At 41.8% G+C, this 25,649-nt stretch overlaps 1 protein-coding gene across 1 annotated transcript in view; it reads left to right on the top strand.

The window, feature by feature from the left end:
* Window positions 1-25,170, top strand: part of tgfb2 (transforming growth factor, beta 2) — a 51,256-nt gene extending 26,086 nt beyond the window's left edge. The window contains exons 3-7 of the mRNA XM_007904515.2: window positions 10,730-10,862; window positions 11,239-11,349; window positions 17,502-17,679; window positions 20,436-20,589; window positions 24,722-25,170. Of these exons, the coding sequence (XP_007902706.1) occupies window positions 10,730-10,862; window positions 11,239-11,349; window positions 17,502-17,679; window positions 20,436-20,589; window positions 24,722-24,880 (735 nt within the window). The 3' untranslated portion in view covers window positions 24,881-25,170. The remainder of the gene's footprint in view (window positions 1-10,729; window positions 10,863-11,238; window positions 11,350-17,501; window positions 17,680-20,435; window positions 20,590-24,721) is intronic.
* Window positions 25,171-25,649: the final 479 nt, after the last annotated feature.

The raw sequence follows: 25,649 nt of genomic DNA, 5'->3' as shown, positions 1-25,649 counted from the left end.
TGTGAGAGTCATTATAGCTTTCGAACAAATTAAGACAGTCCCACAGATAAAATTAGTCTGTAGGACACCCAAGTATTGCTCGACTTGAGCATAATTGTGCTGTATTTCATGTATTGTTGTCATTATCATTGGCTCTACCACTCATAACTTAAAGCAGTTCAAAATATCAAAAGTATCCTGTGTGTGGCTGTCCTCAGCGTACACTGCAATATTCAGTCTATCCTACTGATACCATTTCAAGGTATCAAATGTCAGCTAATTTGTCATCAAGCACCTTGAGACACCCTCTTGACGTCAAAGGTGCTATGTAAATGCAAATTGCATTGTTATTATTATTATTATTATTGTATTGGATCTACAACATTCCATTACTGAAAAAGGCAGTCAAAATCCCTTCAATTCTTCTATAATTTAGCATTAAAATCCTTATATAAGTTGAAAATGTAATACCATCCCAGGTGAACAAGGCTTTTGCACATGTTATTGTATTTTTCATAAAAGTAACAAGTTTAGCATTTAGGAGACAGTTAATAAAAAATTAAAGAATTATTTGACAACTAACTTGAATTTGAAATGATCCTTTAGGAAAAACAGCATTGGGCAATTTTTTTCTTTGTCACATCTTTGCGTGCAGGAGGTTTGTGTGTCTCACTGATCTTGTACAGAAGGCAGTTTCTTTTGACATCTGGTCTTGTTGACTCTTCTGGGCTGTTCTTCATGGAGAAAGGTATTTGCTCCAAGTGTTTTAATCCCTGCTGGGCTCAAATTAATCACTGTCCATTAGACTGATATCAAAACATTTAGCAACAGACTAGTGAGAGTGGAAATCGGAATGGTCTGGCGGACAACTGAATAGATGCAATCTGCCAAGGGTTGCATGAGGGGAGCTCACCTCCTTTGGGAGTACAATAAATACCAAACAATACAAAATTTAGTTTGTGTAGTAACTTTTACATCGGGAGGACGTCCCAAGGCGCTGGACAGTCAGGGATTTGGACCTGAGCGCGGGCTGGGATCAGGGAGGGTGGAGGGCAGGAAAGATAGGAGGATGGCCGAAGGCGCTGTCGAAGAGGAGGGTCTTGGTAAGTGCCTTGAAAGAAGCAAGGGAGGGAGCGAGGCAAAGGGACTGTGGTATGTTTTTTCTTTCTGAGCCTTGGTGCTCTCCTTCATTGACTGACTCCCAGTTTATTTCGAATCACCAAAAGCAAAATCGCGAGGGGAAATTTTAGTATTTTCAGTATTTTTAGCAGATGCACTTAACGGACAGAGCCATTTGCAATTCTTCCTGTGTAAATGAAAGTTTTCAAGTGAAAGGTCAAAAAGTTTTAGATGATTTAAATATTTGGAACTTGGAGTAACTTTCAAGAGGGTGTGACAAGAGGTGTCACGAGAAACACTTTCTCGAGTCTGTGCTTTCTGCCTTCATGAATTTCATTGCCTGTTGATGTCACAAAGCTTTGCGTGAAGGAAAATATGTTTCAATCTTGTTGTTAGTTCAATTTCAACAGCCCCATGTTTGNTTTTTCTGTGTCTGTGAGACCACGTCCCTACGTCCTGTAAGAATGAAAAGCCAAGAATGCCATTCACTTTGAGGGAAAAATAAATTGGCTTTGTTCCATTGGCAGAAGGCAAACATTTTGTTTGCACAAATGCCCACAAATATTCATACATGGCTATAGTATTTGAATGATTAAACCAAAATTATTTAACCATTTGGTCGGCAGATAATTTCTGCAACATGTTATAAACCGTATCCATTTTGAAATATGTAGCATTTATATGACATTATATAATAAGAGATTACACCTTCTAAAGCTGAATAACACACAATTAAAGAAACATACCAAAACTCTGAGCAATTCCTAGTTCAAATTTTACATGAAGAAATGTCTGCATTATTTTCTTGTTGTAGAAATGATCTGCATTTCTGTGTTACATAATCAAACAAAATTATTATTTTATTTTATTCTCAAAGACATTAAAGACATTGCATTCACATGTCAATACATAATCTATTAAGGAAATCCAGGTATGTGATTGAGAAAAGGTGTAGAAAGCAAATAATTTTCTTGGTTGGTGCAATTCATGCCATGTAGCATCCGTTAGTGAGATGCAGTTGATGAGTGAGTAGGTGGATCGATCTCCCATTTAAAGGTTGTAGACGATTAGGAAGCAAGCCAGTCAATTTGCGGTATTTCTTAATGTGATCTCCAAAATTAAGAAATACAGAGAGGATTAATAATTAATCATTAGAATCATGCCATGCTCACTGGGAGAAACTCTGGCCCGAAAATAGATTTGGAAAGCTCAGCTCCTCTGTGCATACTGGATACAGTAACTGTGGTTTATATGTTATTGCAGAGCACTGCTTTCTACCCTGGGCCAGTGACATCTAACAGCTGCTGGCCAGCCCAGCATTCTTCTTATCAAACCCTGAGGCTCTCCATTAGTGACATCCATTTGTTTGTGTCCAATGCGAAGATGACGACTCAAAAATTATTTTCAATAGTTTTGCAAAATACATTTGAGTTTGAGCAGCAATCCCCCAGTCTGTGTCATGTACTAACTCCATTGCTTAATTAAGAAGTACCACAAAATTTTACCTCCTAGATGAAGCACTTCTCTTCAGTGTGAAGTTAATCAAACCGTTCACAGAATAAGACTTGTTAAGAAATACCGCAAAATAAGTCTTGTTGGTGCATCTGTCAGTTGTGAGCTATTGATCAGCCCAGCTAATTCTTGCTTGTTGCCCTCCATTGTAAGTCCATTTGATGGTCAGAGGTTAGGACTGAAGGTCTGGATGACCACTGTTTCATAATACTAGCAGCAGCACAGAAACTGACAGCACAGAAGGAGGCCATTTGGCCCATCATATCTGTGCTGGCTCTCTGAAAGAGCTATCCGTTTAGTCCCACTCTCCTTTCTTTTGACCAAATTCTATTATATTTCTACTTTCAGATATTTATCTCTTAAAATGCCCTCTTAAAAGCTAACATGGATTTAGCCTCAACCATTTTTCCAGGTAGAGCACTTTCTCTCGTGGAGAAAGTCTACCCAACGCGGCAAGGCTAAGATTGGGAGGTCAGAATACACCCAATTGTGGGTGTGAGGTTGTGGTTATAAACCTGAGCCTTTCTACTCTATAGCACTACCCCACCTTTGGTCCTTCCTGTCTGTCTAATGTTTTCACTGCACAATATCCTTTAAAGTGCGTGAGAATGATTTTCAATGGCTTCATACATGAATGATGATATTTTGGCAGAAAGATCAATGTGCACTGTTTGGGATTCACCCATCCTCTCCTATATCCTTGCTACAATCCATTTGTATAGTCATCATTCATTCTATGCTTTATTCAAGCACCTGTATTTTAAGATTTATTTTCATTTGTGTCTTGTAATGCAGAAAGAGTGCATTTTTGTAGAAAAGCGCGTGATGAGGAGGAGGAGGAAGAGTATCAAGATAGCATATGGAACAATGTGGAAAGTTCAATGGAGCAGTGCCCACAGCAATACTGATATATAATAAGAAAAGTTGTGAAGAATGGCCATTGGTGCCTGTTGAATTATAACTCAGTAAATGCAGATAAATAATGACCCCTAATGTCCAAGGAGACTTACCCAGTCAGGGAGATGAGGAATGAAGTTTAGTGCTGAAGAACCACACTCTGTGCTTCAGGGGAGATAAACTGGTTGAATCTTCTTTTAAAAGGGGTTTGAGATGATTTACGCCACCTGACATGTGTTCCCGAGGTATCACTTGATTCATTGACTGTGGAACTGGCTTGTAACTCACTCAGAACCAATTTCATACACATCAGATGATGAATTATCTTGTAATGTACCATGGAAAGGAAAATCTAGTAATGAAAGGAGTACCTGCCCTGAAATAATAACAAACCCTCAGGCCAATCACTGTAATTCAATTCATATTAACTGATGAGGCACTGATTGTCTTCAAGTGACAAGATAAATTCAGTCCAATAATCTTCCTAAATAACACTCACTGTCTGCCAGACGTTGTAAATAATAATTGTCCCCACTTAACACAGCAATCTGATCCCAGGGTTCAGAAGACCAGTACAAGACATTCTGACAGCTGAGTACATGATATAAACCTTTTAATTATGTTAGTACCTTATAATTCACTTACAGGTATCCATTGTGCGCTGTGAGTTGATGGTGCACCCAGCACGTATCAGGCAACCCATTGATAGTGCTCTGTTTGCATGCTGTGTGTGGTCTGGGTAAGCTGCAGTGTATGGCTACAGCATAATGTTTCAACCAGCCTGACATTGCAACTGTCAGGAGACCACCTCTATCTCCTCCTCCTCCTGCTGCTCCTCCTTGCTGTTTCCTCCCCTCACCTTCTTCTAAAACATAGACTCTCCTCACAGCTGGGATCTCTTAGCTTTCTGTGCAGCAAATATATGGGTGAAGATCTAAATTAGTTGATTCAAGTGAGGTTTTGATTGCAACGTGCAGTGTAGCATAGATGGAGAGTGCTGCTTATGATTAAGACTGAGATGAGAGGCTCTTGGAAGTTCTCACCTTGTGTAGGATATTTTCTCTGAACTGCAAATACTGTACATGACATCTAAAGCTCGAAATTGCATCTCAGTTTATCCTGTAAGGCAATTTCGTCTTCCAAGTTAAAGTTGCGCAGAATTGCTGAAAGTATTTCAATCCAGTCTTTTTTCTGAAGTCAGCTCTTTTTAGAAACTGCAGGAAACCAGTTTCCAAATGAAGACTTAAAGTTATGAACTTTCCACAATCTCAACTTTTAAAACAAAATGATCCGACTTGCTGAGACAGGGTGCAATTCCTAACCCTCTGCTTTCTTGACTTCTGTTTTCATTGAATAGTGGCGTGCTTGCCTGTGTGCAAGCTGCCTCCTCCAGCCAGCTAGTTCCAGAGATACATTTAGAACTTCTCGACATTAATAGGAAGCCGCGTCGCAGGCTGTGTTTAATACCAATCACGACACTCTTCATACTGGAATACCGCTTTCCTGTTGCTATATTTCAGCTTATTGCCAAAGGTAATAAGGTAATAAGGGTAGATGCCAACAACAACATTTTCGCAGTTAGTAAATGTAAAAACATGTGACCTTTAAGCAAAAAAAATGCCGAAAGGAAAAAATACTAAAGTCTGCAGTAATGAATTGAGATAATAGTTTACGGTACCTAAACTTGTATCCATGTGCACAATGATTCATTAAGGGTGTTTCTCTCTGGTGGACTCTATTTTGCTTTTTTTCCTCCTGAAGAATGTAAATCTGTCCTTTATTTTTGGAAAGCAACACACCGTGAGATTGACATTAATAGAATCCTCGTGAGCGGTGGCTATGAAAGTGAGGAAATGCAGTATTGGATGTTGATCAGCAGTGATATAATCACACTGACTAAAAATGCCGACAAAAGCCAGCAATAAGTATCACTAGCTTTAGGGGTTTGGGGTGGAGTTCATCATTCAACTGGCTCCAAGTTGAACTGCTAGTTAATCAAATTTCAGATTCAAGTTAGTATTCTGTAGTGGTCTCATTAGTCTGGTTCCTGAGCCAGGTGGATCCACAGTATTCCAGGCACTATTGATGACAGACCAACTTGCCTGGCTTATTGGCAGGACTTCAAAGGGCAGGCTAGTGACTAGGAGCAGAGATTTTTTCCAATCAGCTCCTGTTAACCTGGGAAGCCAAAGTCCTATTGGGGAAGGTGTTCCTATCTGAACATGCAGCAGAAAGCTTGCCAGACAGTGTTCACAATGGCAAGATATACAGTTTTAGTTGGTTAAACAACCCAATGTACACTTTGGGGTCCCCAAATTTTGACTCCTGCCAGCCTGTGCTAATACTTTCTGCAGTTAGGTAAGCAAGATATGTTCCTGTAGAGAGAGAGTGCTCACTCCATTCCAGATCCAGGGACATTTCCATGCCTAGGTGGCATTTGGAACTTTAAGTCTAGTTTGGAAACTCTTAAGGATGGCAATGTGTTGTAAGCTACTTTATTTTTTATCCTTTTGCTCTTTGGTACTCTGCACTAGGAACTGTAGCACAACCTGGATGTGCACTCTGTGCTGTACCTTTGTCCCTAAAGTTACAATGATAAATCATAGCACTCATTAATTATTGGCCACTTAGTGTCTGTGCACTCAGCATAGCCAATGAAGCAGACTTTGAGATGCTATTAAAAGGAACATTTCTGCCTCCTCTGAGTTCTGAAATTCCACATTCCTTAAGCCTAGGAAATCGAGAGATTTTGTTTTCCCCAAGCCTAGATATCCAGTTCAGTTAATGTTTTGTGATGTTGCTGCCTGAATTGGTGATGCGCGCCGCTAATGCTGAGAAATGATATGCAGTTCATGCTGCCTGCTGTCCACATCACCAATGATCTTGGCGACTAACGGAATCCCGGACCGTATCATTCATTCTCTGAGGTCTCAGAGATGCATTTGAGCTCCCTTTTTTCAGCTGGTACAAGTCAGTGTCGTGCTGACACAGCCAGACGTCTGGCCCTCCCACCCCTATTTCAGACTTCTAAGCTTCTACCAAACACCAACGCTTCTGAGATTCTTTCAGTCCAGGAATCTTCCAGTGCTTTGTTGTCCCGATCCTACCCCCTCTGGGAGACATTTGGAACGTTGTCTGGATTGGAGTACAAGTTCAGTCATGGAAAATAGAACAAATGAACTCAACGGGTTCAACGAGTCAGAGTAAACATTGACCCACAACCAGCACCCTCCCACCACAAGTACTTTGAGACATTTATTTTTACATGAAATGCACTATAAAAATGTAAGTTGTTATGATTATTATCACCTTGCTCCCTTTGTTTTCTACTTTATGTTACATTTTTAAGTTATTTTTATTTAGCTCTCTTTCCACTGCTTGGAAATAAAACAGGAGGGAAGAGTGTATCTTAAATTTAGCCGTTTAACCATACTTATGTATCGTTTGTGTGTGCGTATATATATTTAGCGTAAAATTTGCAGTGTTTCTTAACCCATTCCTATGTCCTAATTAGCACGAGGAATGGGTTAGGAAACTACCACAGACTGTAAACGCTTTGCCCTAAGTGGAGTTGACCATATGAGAGGGAATGGAATACGGAGAGGTTAATGGAGGGAAAAAAAACGAAACAAGAAAACAGTCTCTTAAAACGTTGCTTTAGTTGTGCGTTGCGTGTAAAGATATTGGATTTACCATCTTCAATCAGAAAATGAACCATGGCTTGTGTTGGAGCAGGATGGCGGCAGAGCAGACACTGTCTGCCGACCAGATGTTCCTGCTGATCTCCAGAAATATGTCGATTCAGTTGTTTGCTGGGTATTTTATGATTTGACTTGTAGTTCTCTGTGTTTCAGTTTGTTTCTCTAACTCTTTAGGTAAGGAAAGGAAGGGACAGACAAAGGAGAGAGAGAGAGAAAATAGACCAGAGGCTTAAAATAGAGAGGTATTTCTTCATGGGAAACTGAAGATAGCTCTGGGTGGTGAAACATTTGGAGGAAGCTTAAGCAAGGCAAAGCATGGGGAGGTACTGGCAACATAAATCTTGCTGTACCAGCACTTACAATGTTTACCTATATACACCAAATGCCATACTCGGATGAAATAGAAACCGGGTTTACATTGGAGGCACATTTTTTCTTTTTGTAAGAGATCTCCTTAACTCTTTGGGTTCGCTGGGGCTTTCCAGTCATTCTCAAGGCTTTGCTTTGCTTAGTTTCTGGCAGCCTTTGCTTGGGTGCAGAGAACGTTCTGCTGGCGGCAGGGCCCTGGAGGCCATTGCACCATAAAGCACCTACCAGCAGCGTGTGCAGAAGCTTGACAGCTTGAGGTTGTCACACAGAGAGGATCTCCCTATTTCAGATAAAACTCAGACACATGCAAAGAGGAAGCACACTTCACAGGAGACTGTCAGCCCCTTTTGTTATTTGGCGTTTATTCATTACGACCAGGATCCTATTTTTATGGGGTAAAGGAGAAGTGTGATAACAATACCCCCTCCCAGAATCACAGAGATGGGTGTCAGATGGATCTGCAGCATTTATCGTGGCAGATTGGTGCTTTAAACTGTAACTGACTGTGGTGGAGCAAGTGGACTGAGCTATTATAGCAAAGATGCGTCTGTTTGTAGGACATTGCTGTGCGCAAATCAACTGCCACATTTCTCTACAAACAAAGTTACTACACTTTCCAGAAGTGTTGTGAAGTGATTTGAGATGTTCAGCATTGCAGGTGCTATTTCAAACGCAAGAATTATTATCATAAAAATGTGTCTCTTTCAGTGGCTTCAAGCTGCCATGGGTGTTTTTTTGTCCATAGTTTTACTGGTGTAGTCACAGGTCATGATACCATTCTGAATAAAATGTAAAGTGTGCTGTCAACTGGCCAGGAACTGCTGCCTAACACATGCGGAAACTCGTCACCATGTTTCCACATACGTGTGTAACCTTTACCTGGACGTTTCCCTGTATCTAAAGACCTTCCTTTTTGGTTGTGCTTAAGGTCACCTCCCTCTCTCCCTGGCTCGGGGTCAGACTCTGTCACTGTCAAGCGCTCTGGGTCGCTGCCCCGTGTGAAGGGCGCTATATAAATGCAAGTTGTTGTTATCCGGAATAGAACTCTTTCTGGAAGGTTGCACCCTACTTATCTAATTCCAGAGAGTTCTAGGCACACGTTAGCAAGAGCCAAAGCTTGGAAATCCCAGAGTGTACTTTGGGATACTGCTGGAGTTTAACCAGCTAAAACCTTTCAACTTGTTATCGAAAGCATTGTCCAGCAAGTTTCCCACTGCTTGTCCAACTAGGACCATGCTACCCTTTAGAGGTTTGGCTAAGTGGAAATAAATCCTGCCCATAGTGAACGTTCTGCCCCTTCGAGTCCAGCCGATGAGAAAAACTGCTATCAGCAGTGCTCTGGAGTACTGTTACCCACATGGCTAAGGAACCGGACGACCAAGACTACCACAGAGAATTGACTCGATTCTGACATTCTGTTGCCAAGTACATCGCCTAATGGGAAATAGGAAGCACGGTCCTTACAACAACAAATTACATTTATAGAGCGCCTTTCACATTGGGAGGAAGGGCCATGGATGGCCTTAAAGGTGAGGACGAGGATCTTGAACTCGATCCTCTGGGGGATGGGGAGCTGCACGATAGTCAATGGCAACAACAGCTATTTTTTCTAGCACTGGTCAGATAGATTCCTGCTTGGAGCAATAAAGAAGAAAAGACCTTGCTAAAGGAAATAACACCCCAATGTGCAGCCAGAAAACCATGTAGTAAAATGTGGATAAGGCACTTCTTTTCTGAATTACATGTGTTGTCACTTATCTCTGATAGATCGTAACCTGTGACATAACACACATTGCTGAGGTTCGTTATAATAAAAAAAATCATGTCAAAGTCCTCATTGTAACTAACTTTTCACTGAGCCAGATATTTTAGCATAGGTCGAAGGCCAACTTAGTGAACGAATAAAGCTGGTTACAATGCAAAGCAAGACTCCCAGAAGACCAAACAGGCGAAAGCAAGCGGGATGTTTCAAAAGCAGATAAATGGATACTTGGAGAGTAAGGATGTTATCAATAATAATAATAAAAGTAATAATAATACTCATTGCATTAATGAGTATGGATAAAAAGTAGGATTCAAAGGTCCACTATGATCTAATACACTTTACAATATATTCTGTGAAGCTCTTTGAGAGTCTAGAAGATGTGAAAAGTGCTTTGAAGCGCTTTGAGATGGTTAGAAGATATGAAAAGTGCTGTATCAAATACAAGGATTATTATTAGTAGCATTATTATTATTATTAAACTGGCAGAAAAGGCTTGATGGGCTGAATGGTGTCCTTCTGTTCCTATGTACTGGCCAAATATGATAATGGGAGGAAGATAAGAGGATTGGAATAGATCACTGTGCTTTAACTGGCCAGTTCCAGAAGAAATGTTACAATTTTGCTGACATACCATCATATTCCACACATACAGAGAGGGTAGGAGGGTGGCTGAAGACACGGTCAAAGAAGAGGGTGTTGAGGTGTGCCTTGAAGGAGGCGAGGGAGGGAGTGAGGCAAAGGGAATGTGGGATGGAGTTCCAGAGGGTGGGACAGAGAGGCTGAAGGCCCGACTGCCAATGGTGGGGCAGGCTGGGTGGGGAATCTGGAGCAGGCTGGAGCCTGCTGAGTGGAGGGAGGGGACAGATTGATAAGGGGTTAGCAAGTCAGAGAGGTAGGAGAGTGCAAAGCCATTGAGGGCCTTCAAGGTGAGGACGAGAATTTTGAACTCGATCCTCTGAGGGATGGGGAGCCAGTGGAGCCGAGCGAAGCTGGGTGTGATGGGGTCACGGAGCCTGATGCAGGAGTGCACACAATCTGCAGAGTTCTGCATGATCTGCAGCGTGTGGAGGGAAGAGTTGGGAAGGCCAACAAGTAGGGCGTTGGCACAGTCGAACCAATCAGGAGAGCCTCGGTCTTGACATTTAGTGACTTTGCAATTAGGTGTATGTGGGAGAAGATAAACTCCTTGGAGCTGAGGTGACATGCTTGGCAATACAATGCTAGAATCAAGTGGCGGTCTCCGTACTCCGTTGAGCCAAACAGGTCCACGGTACTCCAGGGCACAGCTGATGACAGACCAGCCAGCCTGGCTGAACAGCTTCCTGACATGAATGGTACAGTATCTAATGCCAGGACGATGACTTTGTTTTTGATTTATTTATTCCAGGTTCTAAAATCGAAAGAACCTTCATCTCCAGCCCAGCGGTACATCGACAGCAAAGTCGTACGGACACGAACGGAAGGAGAGTGGTTGTCCTTCGATGTCACTGAGACAGTAAACGAATGGCTGCTCCATCGAGGTAAGCACCATCCTGGTCTGGGTTTCATTTCATTAGCAAACTCTGAAAGATTCTTCCTCTATCCCTCTGCCTAGCCCCTTCCTTCCCCATCTTCAGGTCATGCCTGAAGACCTTCCTATTCGACCGTGCCTACGGTCACCTCCCCATCCCACCAGCTCGGCGTCATGCTCTGCCACTGTCAAGCGCTCTAGGACACTACCTTGCATGACGAACGCTATATAAATGCAAGTTGTTGTTTCTGAGAGAGAGAAAGAAGAAAAAAATGCAACAACATTTTTGGAGTTTTGAAGCAACTTTATTTTGAGAGAGAATATAATATCTGCTGTGCTTATGTGATGGATATGTGTGCTATACAGTATTTTGTGTGTTTTTGTAGACCGCAATAACGGATTTAAAATAAGTCTGCATTGCCCGTGCTGTACTTTTGTGCCGTCAAACAATTATATCATCCCAAATAAGAGCGAAGAGCTGGAAGCAAGATTTGCAGGTAAAGAATGCTACAGACTGGCCACACCTCTCTCTCAAATTGACGACTGCATTGCCTACAAATACATAGTCACTATACTTAACAGTGATGCTTATAAAGCCCTTTGAGACATTTTGGTGTTCATAGGTACTATGTCAAATGCGAGGATGATATAAACAAAACACATAATACTGCAGATGCTGGAATCTGAAACAAAAACAGAGAGAGCTGGAAACACTCAGCAGGTCAGGCAGCATCTATGGAGGAAAGAAAGTGAGTCAACGTTTCAGGTCCATGACCCTTCATCAGAACTGGGGCATGTTGGGAGGGAGAGGTTTTTAAGGACAAGTTGAGAGGGGAAGCAGGACGAGGACGACAAAGAAGATAAAAAAAGAGAGAAGACAAAGAGAATATGTTAGTTGATGGGTTAAAGAGGTGATAGTGGCAGTGTCTAGAAACAAAACTGGGGAGAAGAGATGTTAATGGTGCAGAACAGGCAGCATACCAGAGTGTCTGGGGTGATGACTGTAGTGATAACAGAAGATAGCTCTTCTGGTATCAGAAAGGGGGGGGAGGAGTTGAGCGAGGATGATATATATTGTTTAAGCCATGTCTATTTTTAAGCCTGGACTAACTATTTGAACTCTAGCTGAATCCTATCACTCAGTAGACACTGTTGGGCATCAAGTTTTTGATTGCCACCATAGACTTAAAGAATGTTACAGCACAGAAACAGGCCATTAGACACTCATGTTTTTTCCACATGGCCCAAGCTTCCATTAAAAAGTGACCGCAGCAGAAGAATGTTAGAGTCTGGCACGATATAGAATAAGGGTAACTTTAAATGAGACTTTGTGGTAGGATCTTAGTAATTCTGTCTGCAAGACGTGTGGCTCCTAGGTGCTATCCAAAGTGAAAGGCACTATATAAATGCAAGTTGTTGTTGTGGCACAATTGACCAGTTAGCTATATTGTAGCCAAAGGGCAAGGAATCAGAGGCTAGAATTATGATAGGCACTAAATTGGAGGCTGTTTTCACTGAAAGGGAAAACTGATGGAAAGATATTGATAGGATGAGTACAAAACACTCTGAAACCCTACTCTGCTTGAAGGGTGCTATATAAATGCAAGTTGTTGTCGTTGAACGATGCGATGAACTAATGGAGTCTGTCAAAAACATCTGTAAAGGCCTACAGTAATAACAACAAATTGCATTTCTATAGCCCCTTTCATGACAGGAGGACATCCCAAGGTACTAGACAGTCAAGGGTTTCCACCCGAATCAAGAGAGGTGGAGGGTAGGAGGGGAAGGGTGAGAAGATGACCGAAGGCACGGTCGAAGAGGAAGGTCTTAAGACGAGTCTTGAAGCAGGCAAGATAGGGACGAGATGTAGAGTCCTGTAGCTCAGTGGTTAGTGCACTCGCTTTGCAAGTGAGAGACCTGAGTTCAATTCCAGGCAGATCAGGGCGAAACCTTGGGCAAGTTTCCTTACTCCACACGCCTAATAATAATCCCTCCAAAACCAAAAACAATAATAAATTGGTCATTTTCAATCTACGACTGTTTGTGGGACATTGCTGTGCGCAATTGGCTGCCGCGTTCGCCCACAAATATACAGTCAATTCACTTTACAGTGTGTTCTGTGAAGCGCTTTGGGATGTTCTCCCAACGTGAAAAGCGCTATATCAAATGCAAGGATTATTATTATTATTATTAGGGGCTCTGGGAGTTCCAACAACAACAACAAGATTTCATTTATAGAGCACCTTTCACGTCGGGAGGACGTCCCAAGGCGCTGGACAGTTGGGTCAGGACCCGAGCAGGGGGGAAATGGTCAGGGTGAGGGGAGGGAAGGGAGGGAGCGAGGTTGGGGTAGAGAGTCGAGAGGGGAGCTGAAGGCACGGTCAAAAAGAAAGGTCTTGAGACCGGCCTTGAAGGAGGAAAGGGAGGAAGCAAGGCGAAGGCACTGGGGGATGGAGTTCCAGAGCCTCGGGGCTGAGAGGCTGAAGGCCCGGCCACCGATGGTAGGGCGGTTGGGGCGGGGGATGTGGAGCAGACCGGAGCCAGAGGAATGGAGGGTATGGGTAGGTAAGTAGGAGCGTAGTAGGTCGGAGAGGTAGGAGGGAGCGAGGCCTTGAATGGCCTTGTAGGTGAGGATGAGGATCTTGAATTCGACTCTGGGGGATGGGAAGCCAGTGGAGGCGAGCGAGGGTGGGAGTGATGTGGTCGCGAAGCCTGGTGCGGGACAGTACACGAGCTGCAGAGTTCTGAATGACCTGCAGCTTGTGGTGCCGGGAAGGCCGGCGAGGAGAGAGTTCCCATAGTCCAGCCTCGCGGTGATAAAGGCGTGGACCAGAGTTTCAGCAGCGTGAGGGGTGAGGTAGTGCCGTAGTCTGGCGATGTTTCGGAGGTGATGGAAGATGGTGCCAGTTGTGGCGCGGATATGAGGAAGAAAGGACAGCTCAGGGTCGAACAGAACCCCGAGGTTCGTGACTGGCTTTGAGAGGTGGAGAATGCAGCCTTGGATGCTGATGGTGTCAGCGCCTGAGGTGCGGAGGCGCTGACGTGAGCCAATCAGGAGGGCCTCAGTTTTACACACGTTGAGCTGAAGAAAGTTGTCTCTCGTCCAGGACTCGATGTCAGACAGGCAGGCTGTCAGGACATCGGTGGTCGTGGAGTTGAGGGTAGAGGAGGAAAGGTGGGGGGCAGAAAGGGTGGGGGCAGAAAGATCTGAATGCCCACCCACCAATGGTAGAGCAGGCAGGGTGGGGATGTGGAGCGAACAAGTGCCTGCCAAGCGCAAGGAGCGTACAGGTTGGAAATGGTTTAATAGGTCACAGAGATTGGGAGGGGTGAGTCCATGGAGGGCTTTGAGAGTGAGGACAAGGATCTTAATCTTGATCCTCTTGGGGATGCGAGCCAGTGAGGCTAGGCGAGGATAGGGGTGATCGGATCACGGAGCTTAGTGCAGGAGAGGACATGAGCTGCAGAGTTCCAAATAATCTGCATCTTGTGGAGGGAGGACTTGGGAAGTCCAGTGAGCAGAAAGTTTGGATCATCAATGTTTTAGGCACCATACCAAACATAAGGATTGTATACAAATTATTTAAGCCATGAGATGTCTATTTTTTAGGCCTGCAACAACTATCTGGGCCTTATCTGAATCCTATCACTTGGTAGATGCAGCTGGGCATTAGGTTCTGTTCTGTTGAGCCCAATGGCCTTCTTCCTGTGCTGTAACTTCTGACGACTACTTGACCAGACACTCAAAGGCTTTGGAATTAGCTAATGTCTGGCTTGTGAGCAAGAAGATGGACGACACTGGAGCTGCAAAGGCGGATTGGAAAGAAGATGCAGGCCATGATGCTTCACTCACACTTACCTCTTGTAATAAATTTAAAAAGTGCCAATCCCATTGCAGTATGTTTGTAGAAAGCCAGCAGCTGTTTCCTTTATGGATGGTCATAGAAATAGTTTGGATTTCTTGCTGGAAAAGCACTGGTTGTTTGTCTAACGGCTCTGAAGTTTCCTCTTATCGCACACTGCTCAGGCAGCGAAAGACCGTGGAGTTCACTGTCCTGACACCCAAAATAAACAGCTTTTGACGTTTACATGCGGTTAAAAATAAATCGTTTGCATTCAATTTAAATGGCGATTGGGGATCCTAGAATGTTCTCCAGCAATTTGTTTTTTAACCGCTTTGGGGAACGAAATCAGTTAAAAGGCTCCCCAGTTTAAAACAACCCGGCTTCTTAAACAAACCAATGGACAACTCCATTCGAAACGTGCTTCAGTTCAGCGATTTTCCGAGGTTAAAGATTTGTGTCAAGGGCTTGATTTGCGCTATTCGTCAGTTGACATCTGCCACAGATAGTATGGATGCATTTCAGAGGAAGCTAGATATACACATGAGGCAGAAGGAAATAGATGGGTCCAGGTGGGAGTAAGGAGTGGGAGACTCACTTGGAGTATAAACACTGGCACGGACTAGTTGGGCCGAATGGCCTGTTTACTGTGCCATGTGCAGTCCATATGAACTTATGTATGATTACTGTTTATTTATTTGATAAATAATTGTTTGATACTGTTTGTTTATTTGATAAATAATTTTTTTTGCTATAACGAAATCAGTTAAAAGGCTCCCCAGTTTAAAACAACACAGCTTCTTAAACAAACCAATGGACAACTCTATTCAAAACATATGAAAGCAATGAATTGTTTTGACTCTGTCATGTGTGATACAAGTTTTCAAACAAATTCAGATAAGTCAATATCCACCGCTTAGCAACTGTGGAAAAAGTGTTGAAAAAAACGTAGTGAGCTTCAAAGCCTAACCAGAAGAATTGTACTCTGATATCTTTGTTTTTAATGAAGTTGTAATCCATAACTAAAAGCAGGAAAGACTGACTTATTTGATGCCCAGGCTGTGGCAAAATTAAGTTCATTTTAGTATCTCTTCAAGTGATTTCTTTTAAAAACGTATTGTACTGTATTAGCATGCTCCCCCCTTCTCTCCCGAACTTTGGTATAACTGCCATTTCGAAATCCAGACGTCAAAATGCTAAGCTGTCCCATCATCCATTTAGGACAGAACCACAAGTAATGTATATTTTTTTACTGTTTGAAAAAATATATGATTTATAAAGCTGCTGAAGAAGTGGATCTCGCTGCTGGCAGACGCTAAGGGTATGCGTGCCAAAGGTTCCTGGAATCAAAATACCTTAGTTAGGACACATTTAGTGAATATAGTTCCTTTAGAAAGTTTGCAGTAATGAAACACTGAATTTTTGAGTTATACCAATCAAGTAGATGTGTACCAGCTACTAGGAAGGGAAGCCAAAAAATCTTAAAACGTCTCCCAATCAAGCCATTTACGTTCTTCCCTTGAGTGTCAAATTTTGCCCAGCTCACAAGATCACGAGAGGTTTAGAGGGGCTAGATCCTTTGACCTATTTGATTTCATTTTTCCAAAAAAAGCTCTCCCTGCTAGCCTTCCATTCCACCAAAAAAATTGTTTCTTAAATGAGTCCAGTATCCTGGTCGTAACCACCGTCCCTGGTCACATGTTCCAGTCTTTAATTACTTTCTGAATAAAGAAATACTCCCCAGTGCCAGTCCTGAGATTGCTCATGTGAATTTTATTTTCTTAATTCCTTTTAAAATCATTTTAGAAGGTCTCCTCTGAGATGTCTCCTTTAGAGGAGTCCTGTGAGATGACCTAGGTTTCATTCTCAGGTGGGGCAAAATCGTAGGCTCCATATGCCTCTTTTGACCTAGAAGTAAGTAGGATCCTGGTTGTTAATCAATTGGCAGATCAATTTCAGGGGATAATAATCCCTTCAAAAAAAATAATAATAATTTGGTCTTTCAATCCATGACTGTTTGTGGGACACTACTGTGCGCAATTGGCTGCCGTGTTTCGCCCACAAAATATACTTACAGTATACTCGGTGAAGCGCTTTGTAAAGTCTTGAAGATGTGATAAGGCTCTATATCAAATGCAAGGCTTATTAGGATTATTATTTTCAACAGCCCTAGCTTGACTAATTGTTGTTCATAGCTCATTCCTCTAACAATAAGATCATCATGATTACTCTCCTTTGCAGTGCCTCCAAGGCTTGATAAACTGAACTCTGCACAGCATGATTTAACAAGTTTTAGTTATTGTGTCATAACATTTTACCATAGTGTGTACAGCAGGCTCTGAATCAGTCTCTTTGTTTGATGTGGTCTGTTATTTTACAGGAAGTACATTAATTCAGAAAAGTAAGGGCTCCTTGGCCCAGAACATCAATAGCCTGTAAAACCGCTTTATCTTAAAATTGAAGATTATAAAAAATTGTAGAAAAATCTTAAATTCAGTACTAATTGGAAGCCATTTTTATTTTATGAACTGCAGGAAATTGCCTTGCAAATTAAACCTGAAATTAAAAATTTTGCACAATTTTGCGCAGTTGAACATTTTAAGGCAAAATAGTCTTACAGGCTAAAATGAGATGGAATTTCAGACTAGGTAATTTTCTAACTTTCACCCACCACAATCACTGCACTTTACAGTGTATCCTATGAAGTACTTTTGAATGTCCTCCGGATGGGAAAGGAGCTATACAAAATGTAAGGATTATTATTAACTTTTGCTAACATCACCTGTTCCCTGTTCTTTCTTTTCAAGGGATTTATGACTATCCAAGAGGTTATTCTAGCAGTGATATGAGAAAACTGAAGAATAATAAAAATTACAATGAGAAAAAGGCACACCTTCTCTTGATGTTACTACCGTCCTATAGACTTGAGTCCCAGCAACCTTCTCGGCGGAAGAAACGTGCACTAGATGCCGCATTTTGTTTTAGGTAATGTAAAGGCAAAAATAATCCAATCGCTCAGTCTCCATGTCATATAATGGGGTGGGGTAGTAGGTACATTGAATAGAGAATGTTCATCGATGTGCAAAGGGGGCAAAATATGACATTTCATAACACATTTCATGACACTTCATAAAATCTGATCATTGTTCCAGTTCTGCATCCATTCTGTAATGAAACATCGCATTTTTCCCACTCGCTCTGTTGTGTAATGCAAAGAGACAATATTCCCACAGCAATTCTGTCTGACAGGTTCTCAGTGTTACTGGTAGCTGATATTCACCTTATTTAAATCTTGCTAAAGTATTTTTTGTCATTGGTTTTCTCTTGTTTGCACACATCAAAGAGTTTGCTGGCAATCATTTTTCAACATCCTTATGTTTGGTCCTAATACTTCTGAATACATTTGAACATTTTTAAAAAAATTTCCCCTGGTGAATTTTGTGCTTGTGCAAGCAATAGATTTCAGTGCTGGGAAAATGAACACTTTGCACCCCTATGTAGCATTAAACAAGTCAAGTATAGCGCACAACAATAGGTCCAACATTTCACCTGGTCTGAGCCCACGTGACCACTTTGTCTCAAAGATTTAAATCACTTTGAATTGTGGAAACTATCAAATTGAGTCTTAATTTGGTAACTGGTTTTCCATAGTTCTTAAAAGGAAACTTGGCATCGTAATTAAAATTTGAGTGAAAGACATTCCACATTAATGAAAAATCCTTACATTTTAGAGGCAAAATGGTCTTACAAGACCAGGAGGAATTTGGGAACTTTGTTTTGGTCAGCTGGGTGTCAGAGATATGCGGAAGCCTTCAGCACACTTGCCAAACTGAAAGTTCCATGCATCCCACCTACTCCTGGAAACTCCCGTGTATCAGAATGGAATGTGTTTGGAATGTATCCTGTTTACCTAATTCCGGAGAGTATTAGGAGCAGGTTGGCAAAAGCCAAGGCTTGGGTACCGCAGAGTATGTATTGAGGTACTGCTGGAATCTAAACCAGCTAAAACCACATAGCTTTCCATTGGAGAGCACTGTCTGTCAAACTCCAAGGAGACCCCACGTATCCCCCACCCCCCCTTGCTAACCCCCCAGGAGGATTTGGGGACCTAAAGATACACTGGCTCAAACGAGCATCTCGTATTGCACCTGAGCAACAAAAGAGAAAGAAATGAAAGAAAATAGAAATAACATCACCCTTCCAATAATTCATCAGAAAATTGTTTCTTGCAAGACATCAGCCTTTTCGCTTTTGTACAATATGAACATGTACGTATATGTTACACATTACAAAACCTTAACTTCCCCCAATTTAATCTTCGAGAAAGTAAAATGAAGCAAAGCCTTCCAGCAACCATCTGGTTTAGGNTTTTTCTAAAGAATATCCCATTGAGAAGAGAGGAAAAGGCTTCTAAACATGTTTTTACTATCATAATTCATTATTGCAAATGCCAGGATTATTATTATCTTCCTTCTGAAGAAATCTGTACAGATAAGTTTTGTTCCGTCAAGTATGCGAAATATCAATATGAAATGCATCCTTTTGTTAGAAGACTTTATTCCTGATATCTGTATCCCCCAGGTAAAATTAATCGTTCACTTCATGGCTATTTGTGGGCCATCGCAGGCAGAAATTGGCTGCTAGGTTTGCCTACAAATTCACAACACAATTTACATTTATCAGTGTTTTTCGCATCAGGAGGATGTCTGAAAGCATTTGACAATGGTGGCTGGAAACCTGACCTGCAGAGTGAGAGATGAGAGGGGTGGGTTGTTGGGAAAGATGACTAAAAACACGTTGAAAGAAGTATGCTTTGAAACGTGCCTTGAAAGAGGGAAAGGAGGCAGCGAGCAATCAAGTCGGAAGGAGGGAGGGAATTCCAGAGAACAGGGCAGAATGGCTGAAAGCTTGCCCGCCGATGGTGGAGCGGATAGGGTAGAGGATATGAAGCAGGCCGGTGCTCACAGAGCAAAGGGTGCGCAGGAATGAAGGAGGTCATGGAGGTAGAGTGGAGTGAAAATATAGAGTAATACACTTTATAGTAATCTTTTGAAGAGCGTTGAGACATCCTTGTGCCGTGAAAGACACTATAACAAATGCAAGGATTATTATTGTTTAGCGAGGGAGAGATTTAATAGTAAATTCCTTATCACTCAGCACTGGATCCGTAGAAGAAGCCCAATCGTGCATACAATTCACAAAGTATTGCATTTGAATACACTACTTCAAATGTGTTCTCATCAGCACTCTGTATAACTGCAGAATCACCTCCTTTTACATTCCAGGCCTCTTGTAATATATGATAATGCGGTCTCTGAGCTATTGAACCCAAAGAGCTGTGTTATCATGACGACCCCTTGTATTTCTATTTAACCTTCTGTTCCTTGTGCTCAGTGGATGGTATATATGTGCACTGACTGAGGCCCTTTGATTCACAGAGAATGTGGCTGACCTCTTCTCTTCACCCCCACCCTCACACTCAGACAAGCAAAAGGTCATGGACTTGACTCTCAAAGCTACTTGGGAAGCTAAATAAATGTAGTGACTGCTTCACAGTCTCATTTAGTTCAGTGGGGGACTTTGTTCATTCATGTGGAATGAACTACACTTAGCCATTCTAAAATCAGCCTGTTTACGTCGGCAGAAAGTGAGGGTTTTGAATAGCCCTTTGTTGAAGACATGCTTTCCTCTCTTGAGTTCATTTTCCATCATACGAGTGTGAAATTTTGTTTGTTGACCAGAAATGTGCAGGACAACTGCTGCTTACGCCCACTGTACATTGACTTCAGGAGAGATCTCGGTTGGAAATGGATCCATGAACCCAAAGGTTATGAGGCCAACTTTTGTGCAGGCGCCTGCCCTTACTTATGGAGTTCAGATACTCAACATAGCAAGGTAAGCAAAGCCTGTGACCCCCTCAAACTGTTCTTCTCCATTGAGCAGCTCTGTTCTTGTCTCTTTTGCACCGAAGTTGAAATTACACTTTTGCTACGATGGGTGAGGTGTATCTTGCTCCCGTACCAGATTAGGTATTCACATCCTGCCTGCTTGGGCAGGGGCAATTTGTACAGTGGGGTAGGTAGACACAGTTTACCGAGGTCTACGCTTTCTGTTTAAAAAATCATTCCTTTTCACAGCCACATTAGCCTCAGTTGTTGAGTGGTCAACAAACTCGCTAGCATGTCAGTTAATGTCTTGACTCATCAAAACATCAGAGAATAGCCAATATCTCATTAACTACCATCCCCCTTCACATCGAACCCACACTGCGGCAGAGTGGGGGAGGAGGGGGGCTGGGGGTGGAAAGGAAGAAATGAAACACACCTGCAGACCAGTGAATGCCTCTGCTTTTAGTTAGTTGGAGCAAAATTTTAACTAAGAATCAGTTAAGACTGGTCTTAATTAGCACATCACATGGCACAATGTTCACTCAAATTTTTCTAAGCCAGGTCTAATGGACTTTATAAGAGTATATGGGGGGGGAATAAGGTTAATGCTCTATACATACACCGCTTGCAAAATTGAATACTTTTTTTTAACTCTTGTGAAAAAAGTGACAATTATCATCAGCCTAAGGCAAGGTACTTTTTAAAAAATATATATTTTTCTAGCTGTTAATGGCAACACTTAGTTTTGCGGCCCTCTGCAAAATCACTATCCTCGATTCTGTGTCAGGGTGAAGCCAAAATCAATCCAATCTCCTTGATAGGGTGAGCTAGGACCTGTCCAAACATTTCTTTTGAGGGGTGGAGGGGAGCGGCTGATAGTTCGAGCTAGGATTAGTCCAGTCTTGTTGACCAGACGATTTGGGACCAAGGGGAGCTGAGACGGGTCTAACTGTGCTGACAGAGGGAATTGGAACTGGTCCAACCATGCTGACAGGGGGAGCTGGGATCATTCCAATTCTGAAAAGTACCATTGAGGGTGGCCTTGTTGGAAGTCAGTGATGCAAACTAAAGTTTTAAAAGAAGTCCCCTGAAATATATATGCATGTGTAGGAGGACTATAAGCTTAATATCCGTTAAATAACTCAAATAAAACCTCCAGTACTTTGTAGATTTCTGGACAGGTTTACGTAAAGGATCATTTCAAAGTGCTCAGCTATGGGAGTGGAGAATACTGACCTATGGAAGGAATTTAGCAATGACCAAAGATATTGTTTAAAGAGATAGATATTTGGGAGATTTATAAGAGTAGAGTTAGAAGAGTAGCAAGGCAAATTTGCAAGAGGACAGGGTTGTGGCGTCCGATAGAATTAGCAGTAGCACGAACAGAGTCCGAAGAATGAGGAGCACAATCCTCCTTCTAAGGTTAAGGTTAGGGTAAGGTTAGAGAAGATTGCATAGATAGGGTAGAAGAAATCCATGGAGGGATTTGAAGATTACAATCTTGAAAATGATCTGCAAGTAACCATAGAGTTGGAAGTTACAGGACACTGTATAAGACAGACAGGAATTGGGCTGTTGAGTTCTCGACAGCTGAAAAACAGCTCCACAGGTTGACTCATTCAACCAGTCAAATGCCACAAGCCTAAATATTGGCCTCATCGTGTCATTGAAGAGGTTTTTCTATGCAGCATTACAGTACGGACTGCCACAGGATAAGTTATCTCCTCAGTAACCCAGTGAGCATGCCTGGACTGGACAATTATTCACAGCACATTAAACGGTTTTGGTCCATTTAACTTTACTTAGTGTTTGGAGCCATCTTTCCATCACATCAGTAAATTTCCTTTTGCAATTAACAATAGAAAAGGAGATCATCGACATAAGCAGATACAGGATGTTTTATAAGCTTTTGGTGAATTGAAGAGTACTATTTGAAATTTCAACATGAAATTGCCTCCCAAATTGTCGGAATCCCTAACCCAAACTCCAGGGCTTATTCTGCATCATTCATTAGGTCTAGCGAATCTTTTGGCCATGCACAAATAAAAGGGTTTGCCATGGAGAAGAATACCCCTGTGATCTGCGTGGATGTTCAGGCTTTCATTATTTCATAGCCCCGTACTACTTGAAGTATTACTTTCATTAAACGTGTATAAAATTCAGCAATTGCCCTGTCAAGTGTGATGAAGCATCATGAACAACAGTTTTACCATTTGTTTGTGGAGCCAGAAGAGGGAATTGAGGTTTAGTCCTTGTTGGCCTGATCTCCCTGAAATTCAGTTCTGCTATTTGGCAGTTCTGCAGAGCTTAGAACAGGAATCACTTTTCATACACAGATTACCCTGTAAACATTAACTGTTCTGGACTCCACACAACTAGTGAGAAACCACAATGCAATCTGAAAACTGGATATCTGACAAGACACAGTGCAGTGTGGTAAATTAGCTGAGTGAGTGAGCAAGCCACAAGATACACAGTTGTCAAAAGATTTTTCCTGGTCTTCTGGCAAAAATGTTCAGATAGATTTCTGGAATTAATAAATAAATAATATAATAAGTAAAAAGGAAACAAAAGCCCGCAAATTATACAGTCAATTCACTTTACAGTATATGCTGTGAAGCGCTTTGAGACGTCTCGAAGACATGGTAAGGCGCTATATCAAATGCAAGGATTATTATTATATGAGTGCTCCCCATTTAATTACTGTCAAGTGCAGTGATTGTTTTTGTAAACATGTTGTAGGTAAACAATTTGCAAGGTCCCACAAATGTCCATGGAGATGTTTGACAAGTTAATGCCTTTTCAAACAGTGCCATGGGATCTTTCACACCCACCTGAAAATAGGCCAACAGGATACGTACATAAAGTAGTTACTACACTTGCATGCACAAACACCACACACTCAATAGTTCAACATCTCTGAAAGACTGCACCTCTGACAATGAATCACTCTCCAGCACTGCCCTGGATTGTCACCCCGGACTATGAACTCAAGCTCTGAGAACCCACAGCCTTCAGCCTCATAGGCGTCTGATCCAAGCTCACTCTGCTCCGTTAGTGCATCACCCTATTCCAAGCTGTTCCTATAGTTCATTGCACTTACAATGCTATATCCAGCACCTTGGGACATCCTCCCAACATGAAAGGCACTATACAAATGTAATTTTGTATAAGGCATTGCCTCAAATCAGCACTATCGATATAACAGTGTGTGCCACAACTTTATACTCTACTACTATACTATTCCTGCAGGCACTGCTCCTAAAAGAAGTGTTTTTAGTCCACTGGGACAAAGGTGGAACATTAGAATTTATGTGCCTGAGGAAATGTTCCATTTATCCTAATGTGTCTATCAGCAGGGTATCCATTTATTGGCTTGCGCTGTTCCAGGACTGTAAAACCAAAATGAAGCTAATGAACAGAGACGCCAAGGCACCAGGCTTTGTTCTGTGGACAATGGCACTTTGGTAGCAATTGAACTACTGACCTGTCCAAGCTGCAAGACCCAATTACATTCTGTTAGCCAGTGTGAGCGCATTTGAGCCTTGAAAAAGGCATAGCTGATTAGTGTGGGTTTGGCTTTTATTTGCAGAGCTGTCCACACCTTATTTAATTAATACTTTTCCAAAAAAAAATCAGAGCAACAACAGAACTGTGTTCAATCCCTAGGAGACAGTCAAAATATTTGCGGATGCCAAGAGGTGACATACTGTAGTAATGGCAAAATTTACATCAGCATTTCAAAATATTTCGTACATTGCCATGGATTCTTATTAAACACTTTTATTGCAATCTGTGTTTATCAAAAGGACAGAGTGTTCATTTAAGGTAAAAAAGCATGCTGTAAAATTGTACCTAGAGGTGCTCCTTTATAACGGTATTTTATATTACACAGGTTATGGTGGGTAAAAAAACAAGTTGCACAACAGCTCTCTTTTGCTTATTCAGTGAGTCAGTGGTCGAGCAACAATATCACTTTTGTCCTGGCATGAAAGTGCTTGTTTAGGATATTTTTCAAGTGACAATTCACACTTTCCTCCACATGTGAACTTCCTAGCAGAATGACCCCAAGCCTTCTCATTGTCGCTTTTCAAAAAGATTATTTTTTGCCCGATTAAATTGTGCTTTCTTTATTTCAGATACTCAGCCTCTACAACAATATAAATCCTGAAGCCTCTGCCTCTCCGTGCTGTGTTTCTCAAGACCTGGAGCCACTCACTATCCTCTACTTCGTTGGCAAGACTCCGAAAATTGAACACCTTTCGAACATGGTGGTCAAATCTTGCAAATGCAGCTAAAAATGAACACAACTCCCCTGAAAATCCTGGGTTCCTCAGTGTTAAACAAAAAGAACAATACACGGTACTAGTTTGAACTATTTGGAAGCAATTTTTTTTGTTTGTTTATTTGTTTAACTACCAACAGAAGCAAAAGGAAAAAAAAGTACATTGAAGGCTTTATTTCGTATCCTCCATCTACTAATTTAGTGTGATAGATGAGAGACACAGAACCTTTTTTTAAAAAAATCAAAAGAACACTGGAAGAATTGTAAGTGTTAATATGTGAAATAAAAAAGAAGTCCCACCCAGTGGAAATGCTGTACAGGTCCCGTGCCTTACTTGATCTCTTGTGTATTGTTATGCAATTGGCATCCTTTATACTCCTTTCTTAGGGCACAAGTTATTAGAATTGTATTTCCCTCATATACATTACCCATCTGGGGACTTGATATCAAGGAATAGCCACCAGGAGCATAGTGGTAGACTTAAAACATCCCCAAGTATAGTTCTAGTGTATTTTCTATCAATGGTACTGCAGTGTGTGTGTGTGTGTGTGTGAATGAATGGGTGGGTGGATGGGTGGTGGGTAACATATATCTAGGAATGTGGATTATATTTCTGATGTTTCCAACCTCAGAGAATTGTACCATCCAAGTTCAGATTCATCTTCAGATCTGTTGAATTTCATTGAAGTTCAATGTTTATCTTATTGGGGGGCAATTTTGTCCCACCCCTGACTCTAAGTGGAAGGTTACTATAGCAGCCTGCTAATTCCTAGAAAGTGCAA

Source organism: Callorhinchus milii, unplaced genomic scaffold, assembly GCF_018977255.1.
Source record: "Callorhinchus milii isolate IMCB2004 unplaced genomic scaffold, IMCB_Cmil_1.0 Scaffold3, whole genome shotgun sequence".
Classification (NCBI taxonomy): Eukaryota; Metazoa; Chordata; class Chondrichthyes; order Chimaeriformes; family Callorhinchidae; genus Callorhinchus; species Callorhinchus milii.
This window is presented reverse-complemented; position numbering and strand designations above follow the sequence as displayed.